We start from the raw sequence: 17,538 nt of genomic DNA on the forward strand, positions 1-17,538 counted from the left end.
TCTTCTGCAGTATAAAGTATCGTACATTTACTGACATTACTGTCAATAGTGTCAATACTGTCAATAGATTACAATAGACAATAATATAAAGTATTGTACATGTGTACATTTACAGACAATAGATCAGATCATGGACAGTACGACTACGGCATCAGTGGCGGATGCGGTGGATGAACCAATGGCAATGGCACTAGATTTGCCTGATGAGGAGGGCGATCAAGATCAGGTTCGATTTGTTTTCCTAATCAATGTTCAAATGGATTACAGTTCAAGCCCAATCCAAAAGTATTCATAATTAATGTAAATGAGGTATCCATATTACATGTAGCTGTTTCTCCATTTCCAGGGAAATACAAGAGAACAAGGATGCCAGACGGACTGGGTACCGATTGGGACAGCACCAACAGCAATGACCAGTAGCAAGAGCACCCAAACAGGGAAAATACATCATAGATCAAGGGGTATGTCTATTTCGGTGACGAACATGATTCTGCACATCACAGTACACATTGCACGCTGCCTGTGCAGAGTAGAGTAGACAGATAAATTAGGTGATTCAAAGACAATAATTATTATGTGATTTTAGTTTAATTTTAACAGATTATATAAAACAACTTGTGCTTGATTTTATTGCTAGGACACCAGGTGACCCCAGATATCCTCGAGAGGGTTAGAGCTCGGCCGGCCAGGGTTAGTGAAGTCCCATTGTCAAGTGTAGCAGCTCCATCTGACAGCCCCGAGATGCAGACTAACATAGCAGCTCCAGGTGCGTCTGGAATGCAAGCCAAGCTACGACCACCTCCTGCATTGTTTGATGAAGGACCAGCATCAAGTCCCACTGCGCCTTTTGTTAGTGGTTCTTCCGATGACAGCTATGTGCCGAGTGAGTCAACGACATCGGATCCGTGTCAATCTGACGGGTCGCCAGATCGCCCATGTACTCACCAGATGCGTGAAGAGGGCTGCCACAAGGAACCGAAGTACATCATCTTTGAGTCGTGCCTCCAGAGTCTCGTCAAGTGGTGTCACTGTCCAGTCTGTGGCAGCCAGGACATAAGCCCTTCTTGGGATTCGAACGGTACACAGCTGACCATGACTCTTCAATGTGCATCATGTGACCAGAGGAGTAGTTGGAGCAGCCAAACATTGGCCCTTATGCCGCGGGCAACATCCTGCTGTCTGCTGGCATCCTCTTCGCTGGGGCATCTTCTGGCAAGGTGTTGCAAGTGCTGAACAGCATCAGAGTGGTCACGTATGTGAAGAGGACATTTTTCAACCACCAGGAGCTCATCCTGCAGCCAGCCATCAAAAAGGTGTGGGAGGAACAGCAACGGACGCACCTCACCATGCTGCAGGTGGAAGGCCGACCCCTCGTCCTTGGTGGTGATGGGCGAGCAGACAGTCCGGGACACAGCGCCAAGTTCGGTACCTACACCACAATGGAGCTTGTGGCCAATGTGGTTCTCGACCTTCAGGTTGTACAGGTACGACCATATAATCTCACTAAAACACTAGTAACACAATAAGCAGATAAGGGATTTTCCAGAATTATCCTAGTAAATTTGTCTAATAACATTAACCATTTCAATGTATACTAAACCCCTTTTTCATTTTTTTCTTTGCTCATTCCTTTTCTGTTATATATATTTCAGAGCAACGAATGTCTTGGCAGCTACCATATGGAGATGGAAGGACTGAAGAGGATGGTGGAACTGCTGATCAGCTGGGACCTGGATGTCGGGGTGCTGGTGACAGACAGACACAGACAGATCGCTAAATGGATTCGTGAAAACATGCCCAATACAAGGCACTGCTATGACATCTGGCATGTTGCAAAATGTTAGTTGGATTATTTGTATGCATGACAAGTTGTGAAGTAGTGTGTACATATCAGTGATCAGATGAATGCGATATTGTATTTAATCCACAAATTTCTGTTTTTTTCTGTTTGTAGCCATCGGAAAGAAACTGAAGGCCATCGCCAAGCATAAGGACTGTGAAGACCTGAAGCCCTGGGTGCAAAGTATAATCAACCACCTCTACTGGGCAGCAGTGTCTACACCGCCTGGAGAGGGGGAACTTCTGGTTGCCAAGTGGAAGTCTGTGGAGCGACACATTCAGAACATCCACAAGGACCATGGCGACCTCTTCCCAATTTGTACTCATGGACAACTGCAACGGCAAAAGAAATGGCTCAAACAAAGTGAGTAGGCAAATAAGTTGCCCGAAAGCAGTGAGGGACTAGCAGTATTTTCCTGCACATCTTTTGAAAGTCAAAAAATTCAGATAAACTTGTAAGTAAATAACCAGTTTAAGTTGACTGGAACATTTTTGTAGAAACGTTGTTCTATTTTAAATTTATGTTTAGGTTCACGCTCAGCAGTGAAACTGGAGGAGGTGGTCAACAACAAGTCCCTGCTAAAAGATATCGCCATGCTGTCGGGTGAACACCAGACTTCCAAGGTGGAGGCGTTCCATAGCCTTATCATACAGGTGAGAATTAGACTGATCGCCTGTAGGTGGTGTCGGTGGTTACCACCTGCCACTAGGACTTTGGTGGCCAGGGAGCAAAATACTAGAGCATACTAAATGAAGCCTTGATACAGTCAGTGTAAGCAAGAGAATGTTGGAGGTCCAACATAGTGGCTAGGCATCTTGGTGAGAAAGATTGCAAACAATTCTGGCGTGGTGTTAACATTGAAAACAAAACAGCTTCATTACTGCAGGAGATCAAGCTTTAATAGCTGACTATTAACAGTTTGATACACAAACATTTGTATTCAAATTTACAAACAATTTATAAATTTACACACACATTGTATGGACGCATGACTGAATAAAGTGTCTTTTATCTTATACAGTTCGCACCGAAAATGTATGTCTTCTCATACATCGGAATGCTGTGCAGGTATGTTTCCACACTAATCTAAGTGTCACTAGTGTGTGCCATACTTTAGTACTAATTATTACATTATTCTGTTACCACACCTAGGAACCTGCTTGCTGGGCTGCACTGGAACGAAAATTCGAGCCGCCCTATAGCCACTACACAAGCGGGTGCTGAGCGCTATGCAGTACGCTACCCGAAGTATAAAGCAGGGGGCCATGTGGTCAAGAAAATCGCGACAGAGCCAACATACCGTAAGTGTAGAGGACACAAAACATGTAAACACTTGACACTTTGTATCATGATAATAATACTGTCAAGTTTCACTCTCCATGAGTATATTATGTTGTGAGCAGGAACATGTACAATTGTATTTTGCAGGCTACGTAGATGACTTGATCAGGGAGGTTGTTGCTGGCTGCAGACGGACCCCTGACGAGAGAACACCACTCAGCGTCACTGTGGATGTGCCTCCCTTCCTCTGCGATGAACTGGAGAAGCCAGACAAGGAGGAAGCCATCGCTAAGCACAGGAGTCGCTTCGGTAAGTGTGAAATGCCCTCCCAGTAACAGTTAGAGATGCTACCTCAGTAGAAGCATTTAAGTCCCATCTTAAAACTCATTTGTATACTCTAGCCTTTAAATAGACCCCCTTTTTAGACCAGTTGATCTGCCGTTTCTTTTCTTTTCTCCTCTGCCCCCCCCCCCCCCCCCCCCCCCACGTGGAGGGGTTATTCCGGTGACCATGGATGAAGTGCTGGCTGTCCAGAGTTGGGACCCGGGGTATACCGCTCGCCTGTGCATCGGTTGGGGACATCTGCGCTGCTGACCCGTCTCCGCTCGGGGTGGCCTCCTGCTGGCTCCACTGGACCCTCACTAATATGTTAGACCCACTCGACATCCATTGCTTTCGGTCTCCCCTAGAGGGGGGGGGGGGGGGGTTACCCACATATGCGGTCCTCTCCAAGGTTTCTCATAGTCATTCACATCGACGTCCTACTGGGGTGAGTTTTCCTTGCCCGTGTGTGGGCTCTGTACCGAGGATGTCGTTGTGGCTTGTGCGGCCCTTTGAGACACTTGTGATTTAGTGCTATATAAATAAACATTGATTGATTGACTGATTGATTGATTGATTGATTTTATTGATTAAGTACAGTGGCCATGTAGATTCTGTTGCAGTCACTGCACGTCTTGGAACCCAGTGTAGTCCATCGATGGGAATGTTGTCCTAATCTTATGTACTACACAAGCTGGTAGTACCACCCTTATGTCCTTTCCCAGATATCCCCAGCAGAAGCGGACAAACTGTCGATAGGCTGTGTGTCGTCTCCGCCTGCAAGTAGCAAATGATGGCAGCTGTTATTATCCGGACATGGATACACAGTGACTCACTGTTCTCTGAGATTCAGAAGACATTGTCATGCATTCTACTCATTTGTCATTTACTGTTGCAGTAAATTGTAAATATTGTTGACATCTACGGTCCATCTATGTAATACTTCTATGATATATAATGTCATGTGCATTGTAGCACAGTACATTTCACAGAATAAGAATAAGATAAGAAAGTGCTCATTCTGACTTATCTTCCAAAGGTTGATAGAATAAAGAATTATTTAAACTTATTAGTGCCTCACTCATTTTGCTGTTGCTGCAGCACGCCATATTGCTGTTTGTAGGCGTTATACGCTGTCTGCAGCACCCATTCATCCAGACACACAGATGGAAAGCCATGGTGGTCTATGATGCACGTCTTCACCCCCTCCTCCTCCATCGTTCTGGTCACTGCCTCTATTTCACTACAGCAGACACACTCAGCCACTGTCTCCATGTTCACACAGTTTTGACATGTACACCTGGAAATAGAAATGTTCATAATATTTGTAAATCAATTCATATTATTGACACCTGCAATCTGCAAACATGTGGAATAATTAATATTATCATTGTCTTGTTGTGGATCTTATTAATCTGCATGCATATTTTTAGTATTGCCGGTATATGGAGCTGTGGCCCATAGAAATAATGGGTAATTAATTAGGTTTGACATTGTGTCAATGATAGATACTTAGTGTATAGATAGGCCTGGGGTGTAAGTTGTAACACTAACAGTAACAGTGCAAGACTAGGCCACAAACTAAAACTAGTCTATAAATAAATAACATATTACCATTCTGTATTCTCAAGGCGATCTATGTCGTGTGCTCCTCCAGCATCAATAGCAGCAGCGTCCTCCTGACCGTCTTCATCAGCGTCGGGTTCAAAGCGGTATGGCTCTATCCCTCTCACAGCTTCTTCCCTATCTGAATCGCTTCCACTCCCCACTAGTCCTTCACTTGCACTTTCCTCATCCACAAATCTTTCATCCTCGCTCAAATTAATGGAGAAATCGTCGCTATCTCGGTCAGAATCGCTCTCAGATCTGGCGGCCATCATTGCAAACAATAGGGAGCTTTGCGGATATGTTCAATTGTCTACGTCACGCTACTTCCGGTAGGGGCAAGGCTTTTTTTTGTCAGATACCAAAAGTTGCGATCTTTATCGTCGTTTTTCTATTCTAAATCCTTTCAGCAAAAATATGGCAATATCGCGAAATGATCAAGTATGACACATAGAATAGATCTGCTATCCCCGTTTAACTAAAAAAATTTCATTTCAGTAGGCCTTTAAAGGCTGTGTCACACTCACTTGTCCATTTAAAAGGTGTGTCTTTGCAGGTGAGGCGGTGCAGAGGGGCTGCACACTGGGCAAAGTTTTTAACAAAGCGTCTTTAGTAAGAGCAAAGGCCCACAAAGGCTCTCACTTCGGTTGGGTTCTGTGGGGTGGTCCAGGTTCTGACTTTGTCCGTGTTTCGAGGGTCGGGCTGTAAGCCGTGGCGAGAAACAACATGTCCCAGGAACACTACATGATCTCGAGCCAAATGACATTTCTTATGATTCAGCCGGAGGCCAGCTGCATGGATCCTGGAGAAAACTTCACGCAGACTGGTGAGATGGGCCTCAAAGGTGGGGCTGCCATGGGAGCCCTCTGAGCACTGAAATGTTGCAGGTGAGTTAGTAAGGCCCATCGGCATAGACCGCCACTGGTAGAGGCCCCAACCCGTGGTGAAGGCAGTTTTCTCCCTGTCTCCCTCAGCGACCTGGACCTGCCAATATCCGTTAGTGAATTCCAACGTGCTGAACCACAGGGAGCCCGCCAGCGTATCCAGGGTCTCATCCACCCTGGGGAGCGGATGAGAATCTTTCACGGTTATACTGTTCAGACGACGATAGTCAATGCAGAATCTCCACTCACCATTCTTCTTCTTTACAAGGACCACAGGCGAGGCCCATGGGCTGCAGCTTTCCTCAATCACCCCGTCCGCCAACAGGGCGGTCATCTGCCTGTCTATTTCCTCTTTCTTTTCTGGTGAGGGTGCATCTGCCATTCCCCCCTTTTGACGGGTTGAGTATTCCCTGATGCTCGGCCAGCAGTGCAGCCAGTTGTGCTTTCTGTTGCTGACTAGCAGAAGACTCCTCCAGTGACACAACAGGCACCTCACTGGATGAAATGGCAGAGACAGTCTCGGTTGGATACTGAGGAAGTGTCACAATCTCGGCCGCATCCACAGAGAAAAACTCCCCTAAGGTGCACATCTTCTCTCAGTATAATGTCCTGATCTGTAGGGTTTAACACACGGGCTGTGGTAACCCGTCCTTTACAGTTGTCACCGTGTGAGCTATGACACACTCACTTTTGCCTTTAAGGTTGGGTGATAAGTAACCCACAAAGTTAGGAAGCTGATCAACGGGCCCAGGTGGAGACACACTCACAGGCACCAGCATCTCGCTGAGGGGGGGGGCGTTCACCTGACCGTGGCTATGAACAGAGAGGGCGTTCACCTGACCGTGGCTGGCGCAAGCGGCGCGCAGAAGGAGGGCCCAGGGAGAAACAGGACTATTGGGGCCCCTACAACAACCGAGCCAACTCCCCATGTTACGCCTGCTGCAATATTTGTGATGCAAATATCAAGGCAAGTGGCGGGAATACTTCCAATCTGAGAAAGCACCTGCTTAAACATAGGTTTTTTTTCATGGCTGAAGAGTGCAGCCAAGTTAGATGTACGGCTGCAACTTCTGCATTTGGCACCTTTATCGCTAAAGGTGCCAAATGCAGCCAACAACACGGGGAAGAAATGCCGTTAACATTTGGTGACGATAACAGCGACACTCTACGCATGCTCCAGGTAAAAGACTACTGTATAAAATACATTAGCTTTATTAGTTTTTCCTTCACTTTCATTTGTACTTTAATACGTTTGGAAAAAATGGTCTTTAATTTTACACCATCCTCTTTTGCTCATTTGTTTTTAACTTAGTTGCCTTAATTGCTTCCATCGACCCCCAGCACATATTTTCCAGATGGAAAAAGAAAGGAGTACATGAAACCGAGTTTTATTTTGTGCAATACTAACAAAATAACACTGCATTGTTGTAGTTTAGTGTTTTTATGTTGAAGAAATTTACAAAATAATTGCAAACATGTTACTATACAAATAATAGGATGTTGTTTTGATATATTTGATGAATGATCAATGAAGAGAAATAAATGTTACATTTAAACATGTTAACATTTCAATATTACACAAATAAACATTTTTTACCACATGAACACACACAAAATTACTGAAAATTGGTACCTTTGAGTATCAGTATCGATTCCCAGGTACCCATTCCTATTTGTCAGAGATGTTTTGTAATTATTTTCTTTAACTGTAAATACTAGTACATCTGTTGATGAATATGGGGAAGGGGATTTTTATGGCTGGCTGAAATATTGTGTACATTATTTTATAACATATTCTGGTCGAGTCCTCAATTACAAAATCATTAGCAGGCTGAATATTACATTTTATTAATTATTAAGGAAGGTTCAAAGATTGCCATGCAACAATGTGAAGACCATTAACTTGTACAACATGTAATGTACAGAATGTCAGTAGCAACTATTCAGGAGGTAGAAATATCACAGATAACAGCTGGGATAGGCTCCAGCCCCCCCTCGCAACCCCAAAAGGAACAAGCGGTAGAATTTGAATGGATGGATCTTACCAAACATCTTTGACAATCAAAACATGATCCTAACAATCAACATTTTGTGTTATTTAGGCATGACAGTTTCATGCCTAAATAACACAAAATGTTGATTGTGTTGCTCCTCCTCTGAATGCAAGTGCTCCTAAAGCAGGGATACAAATTCTGTATTTCTACAAAATACAAAATCTGGCAAGACACCAACACACAAAAGGCTTCTTTTTTTTTAAAATTGTCATTAAATCATATTTTTTCTTTTTGTGTTGAGCTGTTTAAAAAAGCATCATGTTTAAACCACATTTCATTAAGGCAAATCAATTGTCCATTCATGGTGTTAAAACTTGAAAATGATCTGCATGGTACACTTATTATAGAAGAAATATTAAATATATCTGTAATTACTCACAATTAATTTTAAGTTAACTACAAATAAAATGTGATTAATCGCAATTAAATATTTTAATCGTTTCACAGCCCGAATATATGTGTGTGTGTGTGTGTGTGTGTGTGTGTGTGTGTATATATGTGAATTAAAATATAATATATAATATATATAATGTATTTGTAATTCATAAATAATACATTAAATAATTATTTACTCAATAATTGTAATAAAATAATGCAAACCTAATTAACAACTTGTAATAAGTACAAATATATATTTCATATTTTTTTAAATAAAAATAAATAAATAAATAAGGGAAATATGTATTTATATTGTACAAACTAACCATACAAGGAATACAAAAAGTATTGTGTATGTTTAAAAAAATATATTTATTGGACACATATATCCTGGTATTACAAACCTATTTAATCCAATTATATGTATAAAGTGTAATGTATATGTATAATTAATTAATGTATATATACATATATATATATATATATACAGTATGTGAATTATAATATAAATAATAAATATAATGTATATGTAATTCATAAATAATACATTGAATAATGATTTACTCAATAATTGTAATAAAATAATGCAAACCTAATTAACAACTTGTAATAAGTACAAATATATATTTCATATTTTTTTTAATAAAAATAAATAAATAAGGGAAATATGTATTTATATTGTACAAACTAACCATACATCCATCCCATCCATCCATCTTCTTCCGCTTATCCGAGGTCGGGTCGCGGGGGCAGCAGCTTAAGCAGGGAAGCCCAGACTTCCCTCTCCCCAGCCACTTCGTCTAGCTCTTCCCGGGGGATCCCGAGGCGTTCCCAGGCCAGCCGGGAGACATAGTCTTCCCAACGTGTCCTGGGTCTTCCCCGTGGCCTCCTACCGGTCGGACGTGCCCTAAACACCTCCCTAGGGAGGCGTTCGGGTGGCATCCTGACCAGATGCCCGAACCACCTCATCTGGCTCCTCTCGATGTGGAGGAGCAGTGGCTTTACTTTGAGCTCCTCCCGGATGACAGAGCTTCTCACCCTATCTCTAAGGGAGAGACCCGCCACCCGGCGGAGGAAACTCATTTCGGCCGCTTGTACCCGTGATCTTGTCCTTTCGGTCATAACCCAAAGCTCATGACCATAGGTGAGGATGGGAACGTAGATCGACCGGTAAATTGAGAGCTTTGCCTTGCGGCTCAGCTCCTTCTTCACCACAACGGACCGATACAGCGCCCGCATTACTGAAGACGCCGCACCGATCCGCCTGTCGATCTCACGAACCACTCTTCCCTCACTCGTGAACAAGACTGCGAGGTACTTGAACTCCTCCACTTGGGGCAAGATCTCCTCCCCAACCCGGAGATGGCACTCCACCCTTTTCCGGGCGAGAACCATGGACTCGGACTTGGAGGTGCTGATTCTCATCCCAGTCGCTTCACACTCAGCTGCGAACCGATCCAGTGAGAGCTGAAGATCCTGGCCAGATGAAGCCATCAGGACCACATCATCTGCAAAAAGCAGAGACCTAATCCCGCAGCCACCAAACCGGATCCCCTCAACGCCTTCACTGCGCCTAGAAATTCTGTCCATAAAAGTTATGAACAGAATCGGTGACAAAGGGCAGCCTTGGCGGAGTCCAACCCTCACTGGAAACGTGTCCGACTTACTGCCGGCAATGCGGACCAAGCTCTGACACTGATCATACAGGGAGCGGACCGCCACAATCAGACAGTCCGATACCCCATACTCTCTGAGCACTCCCCAAAGGACTTCCCGAGGGACACGGTCGAATGCCTTTTCCAAGTCCACAAAGCACATGTAGACTGGTTGGGCAAACTCCCATGCACCCTCAAGGACCCTGCCGAGAGTATAAAGCTGGTCCACAGTTCCACGACCAGGACGAAAACCACACTGTTCCTCCTGAATCCGAGGTTCGACTATCCGGCGTAGCCTCCTCTCCAGTACACCTGAATAGACCTTACCGGGAAGGCTGAGGAGTGTGATCCCCCGATAGATAGAACACACCCTCCGGTTCCCCTTTTTAAAGAGAGGAACCACCACCCCGGTCTGCCAATCCAGAGGTACCGCCCCCAATGTCCATGCGATGCTGCAGAGTCTTGTCAACCAAGACAGCCCCACAGCATCCAGAGCCTTAAGGAACTCCGGGCGGATCTCATCCACCCCCGGGGCCCTGCCACCGAGGAGCTTTTTAACTACCTCAGCAACCTCAGCCCCAGAAATAGGAGAGCCCACCACAGATTCCCCAGGCACTTCTTCCTCATAGGAAGACGTGTTGGTGGGATTGAGGAGGTCTTCGAAGTATTCCCTCCACCGATCCACAACATCCGCAGTCGAGGTCAGCAGAACACCATCCTCACTATACACGGTGTTGATAGTGCACTGCTTCCCCTTCCTGAGGCGGCGGATGGTGGTCCAGAATCGCTTCGAAGCCGTCCGGAAGTCGTTTTCCATGGCTTCCCCGAACTCCTCCCATGTCCGAGTTTTTGCCTCCGCGACCGCTGAAGCCGCACACCGCTTGGCCTGTCGGTACCTGTCCGCTGCCTCAGGAGTCCTATGAGCCAAAAGAACCCGATAGGACTCCTTCTTCAGCTTGACGGCATCCCTCACCGCCGGTGTCCACCAACGGGTTCTAGGATTACCGCCACGACAGGCACCAACTACTTTGCGGCCACAGCTCCAATCAGCCGCCTCGACAATAGAGGTGCGGAACATGGTCCACTCGGACTCAATGTCCAGCACCTCCCTCGCGACATGTTCAAAGTTCTTCCGGAGGTGGGAATTGAAACTCTCTCTGACAGGAGACTCTGCCAGACGTTCCCAGCAAACCCTCACAATGCGTTTGGGCCTGCCAGGTCTGTCCGGCATCCTCCCCCACCATCGCAGCCAACTCACCACCAGGTGGTGATCGGTAGAAAGCTCCGCCCCTCTCTTCACCCGAGTGTCCAAAACATGAGGCCGCAAATCCGATGACACAACTACAAAGTCGATCATGGAACTGCGGCCCAGGGTGTCCTGGTGCCAAGTGCACATATGGACACCCTTATGCTTGAACATGGTGTTCGTTATGGACAATCCGTGACGGGCACAAAAGTCCAATAACAACACACCACTCGGGTTCAGATCCGGGCGGCCATTCTTACCAATCACGCCTCTCCAGGTTTCACTGTCGTTGCCAATATGAGCGTTGAAGTCCCCCAGTAGAACGAGGGAATCACCCGGGGGAGCACCCTCAAGTACTCCCTCGAGTGAATCCAAAAAGGGTGGGTACTCTGAGCTGCTGCTTGGCGCGTAAGCGCAAACAACAGTCAGGACCCGTCCCCCCACCCGAAGGCGGAGGGAAGCTACCCTCTCGTCCACCGGGTTGAACTCCAACATGCAGGTTCTGAGCCGGGGGGCAACAAGAATTGCCACCCCAGCCCGTCGCCTCTCACTGCCGGCAACGCCAGAGTGGAAGAGAGTCCATCCCCTCTCGAGAGAACTGGTTCCAGAGCCCTTGCTGTGCGTCGAAGTGAGTCCGACTATGTCTAGCCGGAACTTCTCCACCTCGCGCACTAGCTCAGGCTCCTTCCCCCCCCAGCGAGGTGACGTTCCACGTCCCAAGAGCTAGCTTCTGTAGCCGAGGATTGGACCGCCAAGTGCCCTGCCTTCGGCTGCCGCCCAGCTCACATTGCACCCGACCATACAATGAATACAAAAAGTATTGTGTATGTTTAAAAAAATATATTTATTGGACACATATATCCTGGTATTACAAACCTATTTAATCCAATTATATGTATAAAGTGTAATGTATATGTATAATTAATTAATGTGTATATATACACTACCGTTCAAAAGTTTGGGGTCACCCAAACAATTTTGTGGAATAGCCTTCATTTCTAAGAACAAGAATAGACTGTCGAGTTTCAGATGAAAGTTCTCTTTTTCTGGCCATTTTGAGCGTTTAATTGACCCCACAAATGTGATGCTACAGAAACTCAATCTGCTCAAAGGAAGGTCAGTTTTGTAGCTTCTGTAACGAGCTAAACTGTTTTCAGATGTGTGAACATGATTGCACAAGGATTTTCTAATCATCAATTAGCCTTCTGAGCCAATGAGCAAACACATTGTACCATTGGAACACTGGAGTGATAGTTGCTGGGAATGGGCCTCTATACACCTATGTAGATATTGCACAAAAAAAACAGACATTTGCAGCTAGAATAGTCATTTACCACATTAGCAATGTATAGAGTGTATTTCTTTAAAGTTAAGACTAGTTTAAAGTTATCTTCATTGAAAAGTACAGTGCTTTTCCTTCAAAAATAAGGACATTTCAATGTGACCCCAAACTTTTGAACGGTAGTGTATATATATATATATAATACAAACAAAATGAAAAACAAAGAATTACCTTTTAAATATGATAAAATTGTAAAATGTACCACATTTAGTTGAGAGAAACCATAATAATGCAGTTGATACAAATGTATTAACATTAAATTAGTAAATATATTGACAATATAAATTAAGAGTCACATTTACACTTTACATTATTTATTTGTCTTACATATATTACATTAAACATTGTAAATGTAATTATGTTTGTATAATTGTATAATGTACTTTATATAGTTTGCTTTCAAACACTAAGCATCACCCTGTACAGTCCAATTAAAATATTGTTGTGGAATGAAAGAACGCGCTGATGAATGCTTCTTGTGTTCTCTCAAAGGTTGAGCAGGTTCCACAGTTGGTCAACTATAAATAATTATAGTTAATGAGAACAAATGATTTTTCAAAGGTGAAGCAGCCACTGGTGAGGACTAACTGCTGCACAAGTTGTTTTTTTGAACTCCTGCAGCAGCTGAGCTCATTGATTGATCTTTTCCAGATGTTTCCGTCTCACATGACTGCGGAATATAGCCGTGAGGAGCCTCCTCTTTTAGTGGCGAGGGTCAGCACAAGTGGCAAACACGTCCAATCACATCAGGTTCACACCTGTACCTCAAACAGTCCACTTTGGAAGCATTTTCATGTGGGAAACATCTGGAAACGATCATTAAACCACATTTTATTGTTACCATGGCAGCAACCTGGAGGGTGTCAGCATGCTGATGGTAGCAAAAACAAACTTCCTGTCTCTACCGCCCCCTGCTGGATCCAATAGCACAGCAGTTAGTGATCACTATGCTCGCATGCTGTCAAACCAACCATTAATGTTTGCACTTTAAAGATGACTTTGACTCCCTGCTTCAAGCCCTCGATGTTCCTGCATGGTATTCATGTATTTGACAACATTACCTAGAGTAATGTACTGTATCAGCATACGACTTAAAACATAACCCAAACCCTATTGTACTGTAGAAACGCGACCCTGTAGGGACAAGCAGTAGAAAATGGATGGATGAAATGATTAAATAATTATTATAATAAAATAAATATATCCTAAAAAACTTCTACCTCACATCAGTTGTCCTTTCCTATTATAATCAATAATATTTAGGGCTATATAAATAAACATTGATTGATTGATTGATAATATGATTTTGAAATGTTTCCTTACACCCTGAAACTCCACCTGACACTCCCTTCTCTCTCCTGACTTTATTAGTTATTCTCATGCTAAAATAAAATTGTTTGTTTAAAAAGTAATAAAAGGCTAATATATTTCACTGGTTCATGTCTTCACCTGACCTTCCTCAGTCTCTCCACCTTTCATTACCCTGACTGCCTCACTACTCTATGTAATATCATTCTACTGTAAGATACAGTACCATTGCACATCTTATCTGATATCATCATCATCATCATTTATTTTTATTCCTTTCATGAAAATGCATATATACAAGCCATATACAGTTGACACTTTCATTGTTTTTTTGTTTCTTATACATTTCCATGATCAGAAAGGAGCAGATGGAAGAATACTATTCTTATATTTATCTGCCCCCTTTTTAACACAAATTATTTAGATTACTTTATCACTGTTCCCTCCACCAACACCCGAATTCCAACATACTTTTAATTTTCGTTTAAGCATTTTCAAAATGACACGTTCCAATCAAAAATCAGTTTGATATAATTCCAGTTGTCTCTTTTTGTAACTCTTTTTAAATTCAAAGATATTCTTGCAACTTTTTAAGTCTTTGTCTAGAGAATTCCATGTTTTCACACCAGCAACAGACAAGCACATTTGCTTCAAATTTGTTCGCACTCTTGGATGTTTAAAGTCATACGGCCTTCTGTGGTTCTCATCTTCCGACGTGAACACAAATAACTTTTGTAAATCCTTTGGAAGAACTTTATTTCTAGCTTTGAACATCACTAATAGAGTATGCAATTCTACAATGTCTTTTAGTTTTAATAATCCTGACCTAATGAAGAGTGGATTTGTGTGGTCTCTATATCCTACTGTAAAAATTATACGAATTGCTCTTTTCTATGAAAGAAATAAAGGCATTATGTTGCTGTGATATGTATTTCCCCATATTTCTACACAATAATTGAAATAAGGTAGAATAATTGAGCAATATAACATTCTCATTGTATTATACGGGGAAACTATATTTAACCTTGTTCAAAATAAATAAACTTTTAGATAGCTTATTTTTCACATGCAATATATGAGCTTTCCATGGCAACTTTTCATCTAAGATGACCCCAAGAAATCTGATTTCAGACACCTTCTCAATTTTCACATTGTTTATGGATAAACTAACTTCTATCTTTCTTTTATTACTGAATACCAAGTTTAAAGATAATTTATTTACATCAAACCACAATTTTAGTTTAACCATTTCCTCTTCAATATTATCGGCTAAGATTTTCAAGTCATCTCCTGAACAGTATAAATTTGTATCGTCTGCGAATAATACGTACTGTAAAATTTTCGAAACCTCACAATTATCATTTATGTATAAAATAAAAAGTTTGGGTCCTAAAATCGAACCTTGTGGAATTCCACATTCAATATTCATACATTCTGATCTATAATCATCGATCTCAACATATTGCTGTCGTTGTTGTAAATAGCTGGTTAACCAGTCCAGTGCAACTCCTCTAACTCCATAAGTATATAATTTAAAAATGAGAATTTGATGATCTATAGTGTCAAATGCCTTCTTTAAATCAATGAACACTCCTATTGTGTATTTATTTTGATCAATTGCAGTTTTAATATCTTCAATAATGTTCATGATGGCCAAGCTCGTAGACCTATTTGATCGAAATCCATACTGACTTTCATTTAATAATTTATGTTTTTCAATAAAGCAGTCTAATTTATTAACAAACAGTTTTTCAAGCACTTTTGAAAATTGAGATAGGAGAGATACTGGTCTATAATTACCAAATGTATGTTTATCTCCAGTTTTAAATAAAGGTATGACCTTAGCTGTTTTCATACTGCTGGGAAAACTCCTACTTTAAAAGAACAATTAATTATTTAATGTAATGGTTTAATGATGCAATCAATTGTGTTTTTTATTATTTCCATGTCAATACCCTCATTGTCTGTTGAGGTCTTGTTTTTTAGTTTATAAACCACAGATAATATTTCATTTTCAGTCACTTCACTAAGAAACATTGACTGCAAAACCCTATTTTCCCTTTTCCAGACACCCCCCGATTGATCATTAGCTCTTGGTATTTTGTTTGCTAAGCTAGGTCCTACATTTACAAAGAATTGATTTAATTCATTGACAATTTCATCTTTGTTTTCAATTAACATATTATCTTTTTTTAAATATCTAGGTAGTTCTGTTCGCCTTGTCCTAATCCCTATTGCTTTATTCAAAATATTCCATGTAGCCTTTATATTATTTTTATTTTCATGCAACATTCTTTTGTAATATTCCCTTTTTGCTTGTCTCAATATATTGGTCAACTTGTTTTTGTAGTTCTTATAGCGTTTTTCAGCATTCTCTGTTCTTGATTTGATAAACTCCTTATAAAGTATATTTTTCTTTTTACATGCATTTTTCAAACTGTTTATCATCCAAGGTGCATTATTTTGCCTTTGTTTGGATGTGCATGGAACCTCAGGACAATGCTTGTTATACAGAGTAATATAATGTTTAAGAAAAGAATCATAGGCAGTGTTTATATCGTCTGTGTACACCTCTTTCCACTCTTGTTTTAATAGGTCATTCCTGAAGTTGTTAATATGATTGACACTTCTTTTCCTCTTAGGTATTTGATGATATGTTCTTTTAGGGAATTGATAGTCAAATATTGCAAATATAGGCAGATGATCACTTATGTCATTTATCACTAACCCAGTAGTGATGTGAATCCCTAAAACATTTGTAAAGATATTGTCTATTAAGGTTGCACTAGTTGTGGTTATTCTGCTAGGCCAGGGGTCGGCAACCTTTACCACTCAAAGAGCCATTTTGGCAAGTTTCACAAATTAAAGAAAATAATGGGAGCCACAAAAAAAAATTTTAAATTTAAAATGAAAAACACCGCATACAAAGCTTAAATGCTTTGTGCTATGTTAACCAGGGGTCTCCGACACACGCACCGGCACTTTAATGTGGAAATTTGATGTTAGTGCAGCCCGCGAGTTTTGAATGAATGGCGCTTGATAGCGTCATACTTGCCAACCCTCTCATTTTTCCCGGGAGACTCACGATTAACAGGGCGTGATGACAATGCTTTTGGCGCCCTCTACAGCCTGCCCAAACAGTGTACCTGCGCGACCATATGCAGAATGCAGTGTCAGCTTGCTCACGTAAGTGACAGCAAGGCGTACTACCTCAGCAGCCACACATCTTACACTGACGGTACCAATACCCAGAATCCCATGCAGCCCTAACTCTTCCGCTCAACCAACGCACGGAGAGGGGGAGGGGGGGGGGGGGGGGTGTTGATGTGTGGGGGGATTTGGTGGTAGCGGGGGTGTATAATGTAGACCGGAAGAGTTAGGGCTGCATGGGATTCTGGGTATTGGTTGTGTTGTGTTTATGTTGTGTTACGGTGGGATGTTCTCCAGAAATGTGTTTTTCATTCTTTTTTGGTGTGGGTTCACAGTGTGGCGCATATTTGTAACGTAACAATGTTAAAGTTGTTTGATACGGCTACCGTCAGTGTAAGCTGTGTGGCTGATGAGTAAGTATGCTTTGCTGTCTCCTATGGGTGCAAGTAAAAGCAACATACAACATGTGGCCGG

At 42.3% G+C, this 17,538-nt stretch overlaps 1 protein-coding gene across 1 annotated transcript; it reads left to right on the forward strand.

Annotated features, from left to right (window-relative positions):
- The first annotated feature begins 1,146 nt into the window (after positions 1 to 1,146).
- Positions 1,147 to 3,833, forward strand: LOC133663678 (uncharacterized). The gene is made up of 8 exons (XM_062068366.1): positions 1,147 to 1,217; positions 1,284 to 1,484; positions 1,653 to 1,839; positions 1,955 to 2,203; positions 2,369 to 2,493; positions 2,862 to 2,908; positions 2,993 to 3,141; positions 3,269 to 3,833. Exons 2-8 carry the CDS (start codon positions 1,347 to 1,349, stop codon positions 3,454 to 3,456), a joined length of 1,083 nt encoding a protein of 360 aa, XP_061924350.1. The 5' UTR covers positions 1,147 to 1,217; positions 1,284 to 1,346; the 3' UTR covers positions 3,457 to 3,833.
- Positions 3,834 to 17,538: the final 13,705 nt, after the last annotated feature.

The sequence above is a fragment of the Entelurus aequoreus genome, linkage group LG02 (assembly GCF_033978785.1).
Source record: "Entelurus aequoreus isolate RoL-2023_Sb linkage group LG02, RoL_Eaeq_v1.1, whole genome shotgun sequence".
In the NCBI taxonomy this organism is placed as follows: domain Eukaryota; kingdom Metazoa; phylum Chordata; class Actinopteri; order Syngnathiformes; family Syngnathidae; genus Entelurus; species Entelurus aequoreus.

Excerpts from the sequence above, each read along its gene's own strand:
- LOC133663678 (XM_062068366.1), top strand. The coding sequence starts at position 1,347 with ATGCTGCAGGTGGAAGGCCGACCCCTCGTCCTTGGTGGTGATGGGCGA. Across the intron at positions 1,485-1,652 it reads TCGACCTTCAGGTTGTACAG|AGCAACGAATGTCTTGGCAG; the intron begins GTACGACCATAT and ends TATATATTTCAG. Across the intron at positions 1,840-1,954 it reads CATCTGGCATGTTGCAAAAT|CCATCGGAAAGAAACTGAAG; the intron begins GTTAGTTGGATT and ends TTCTGTTTGTAG.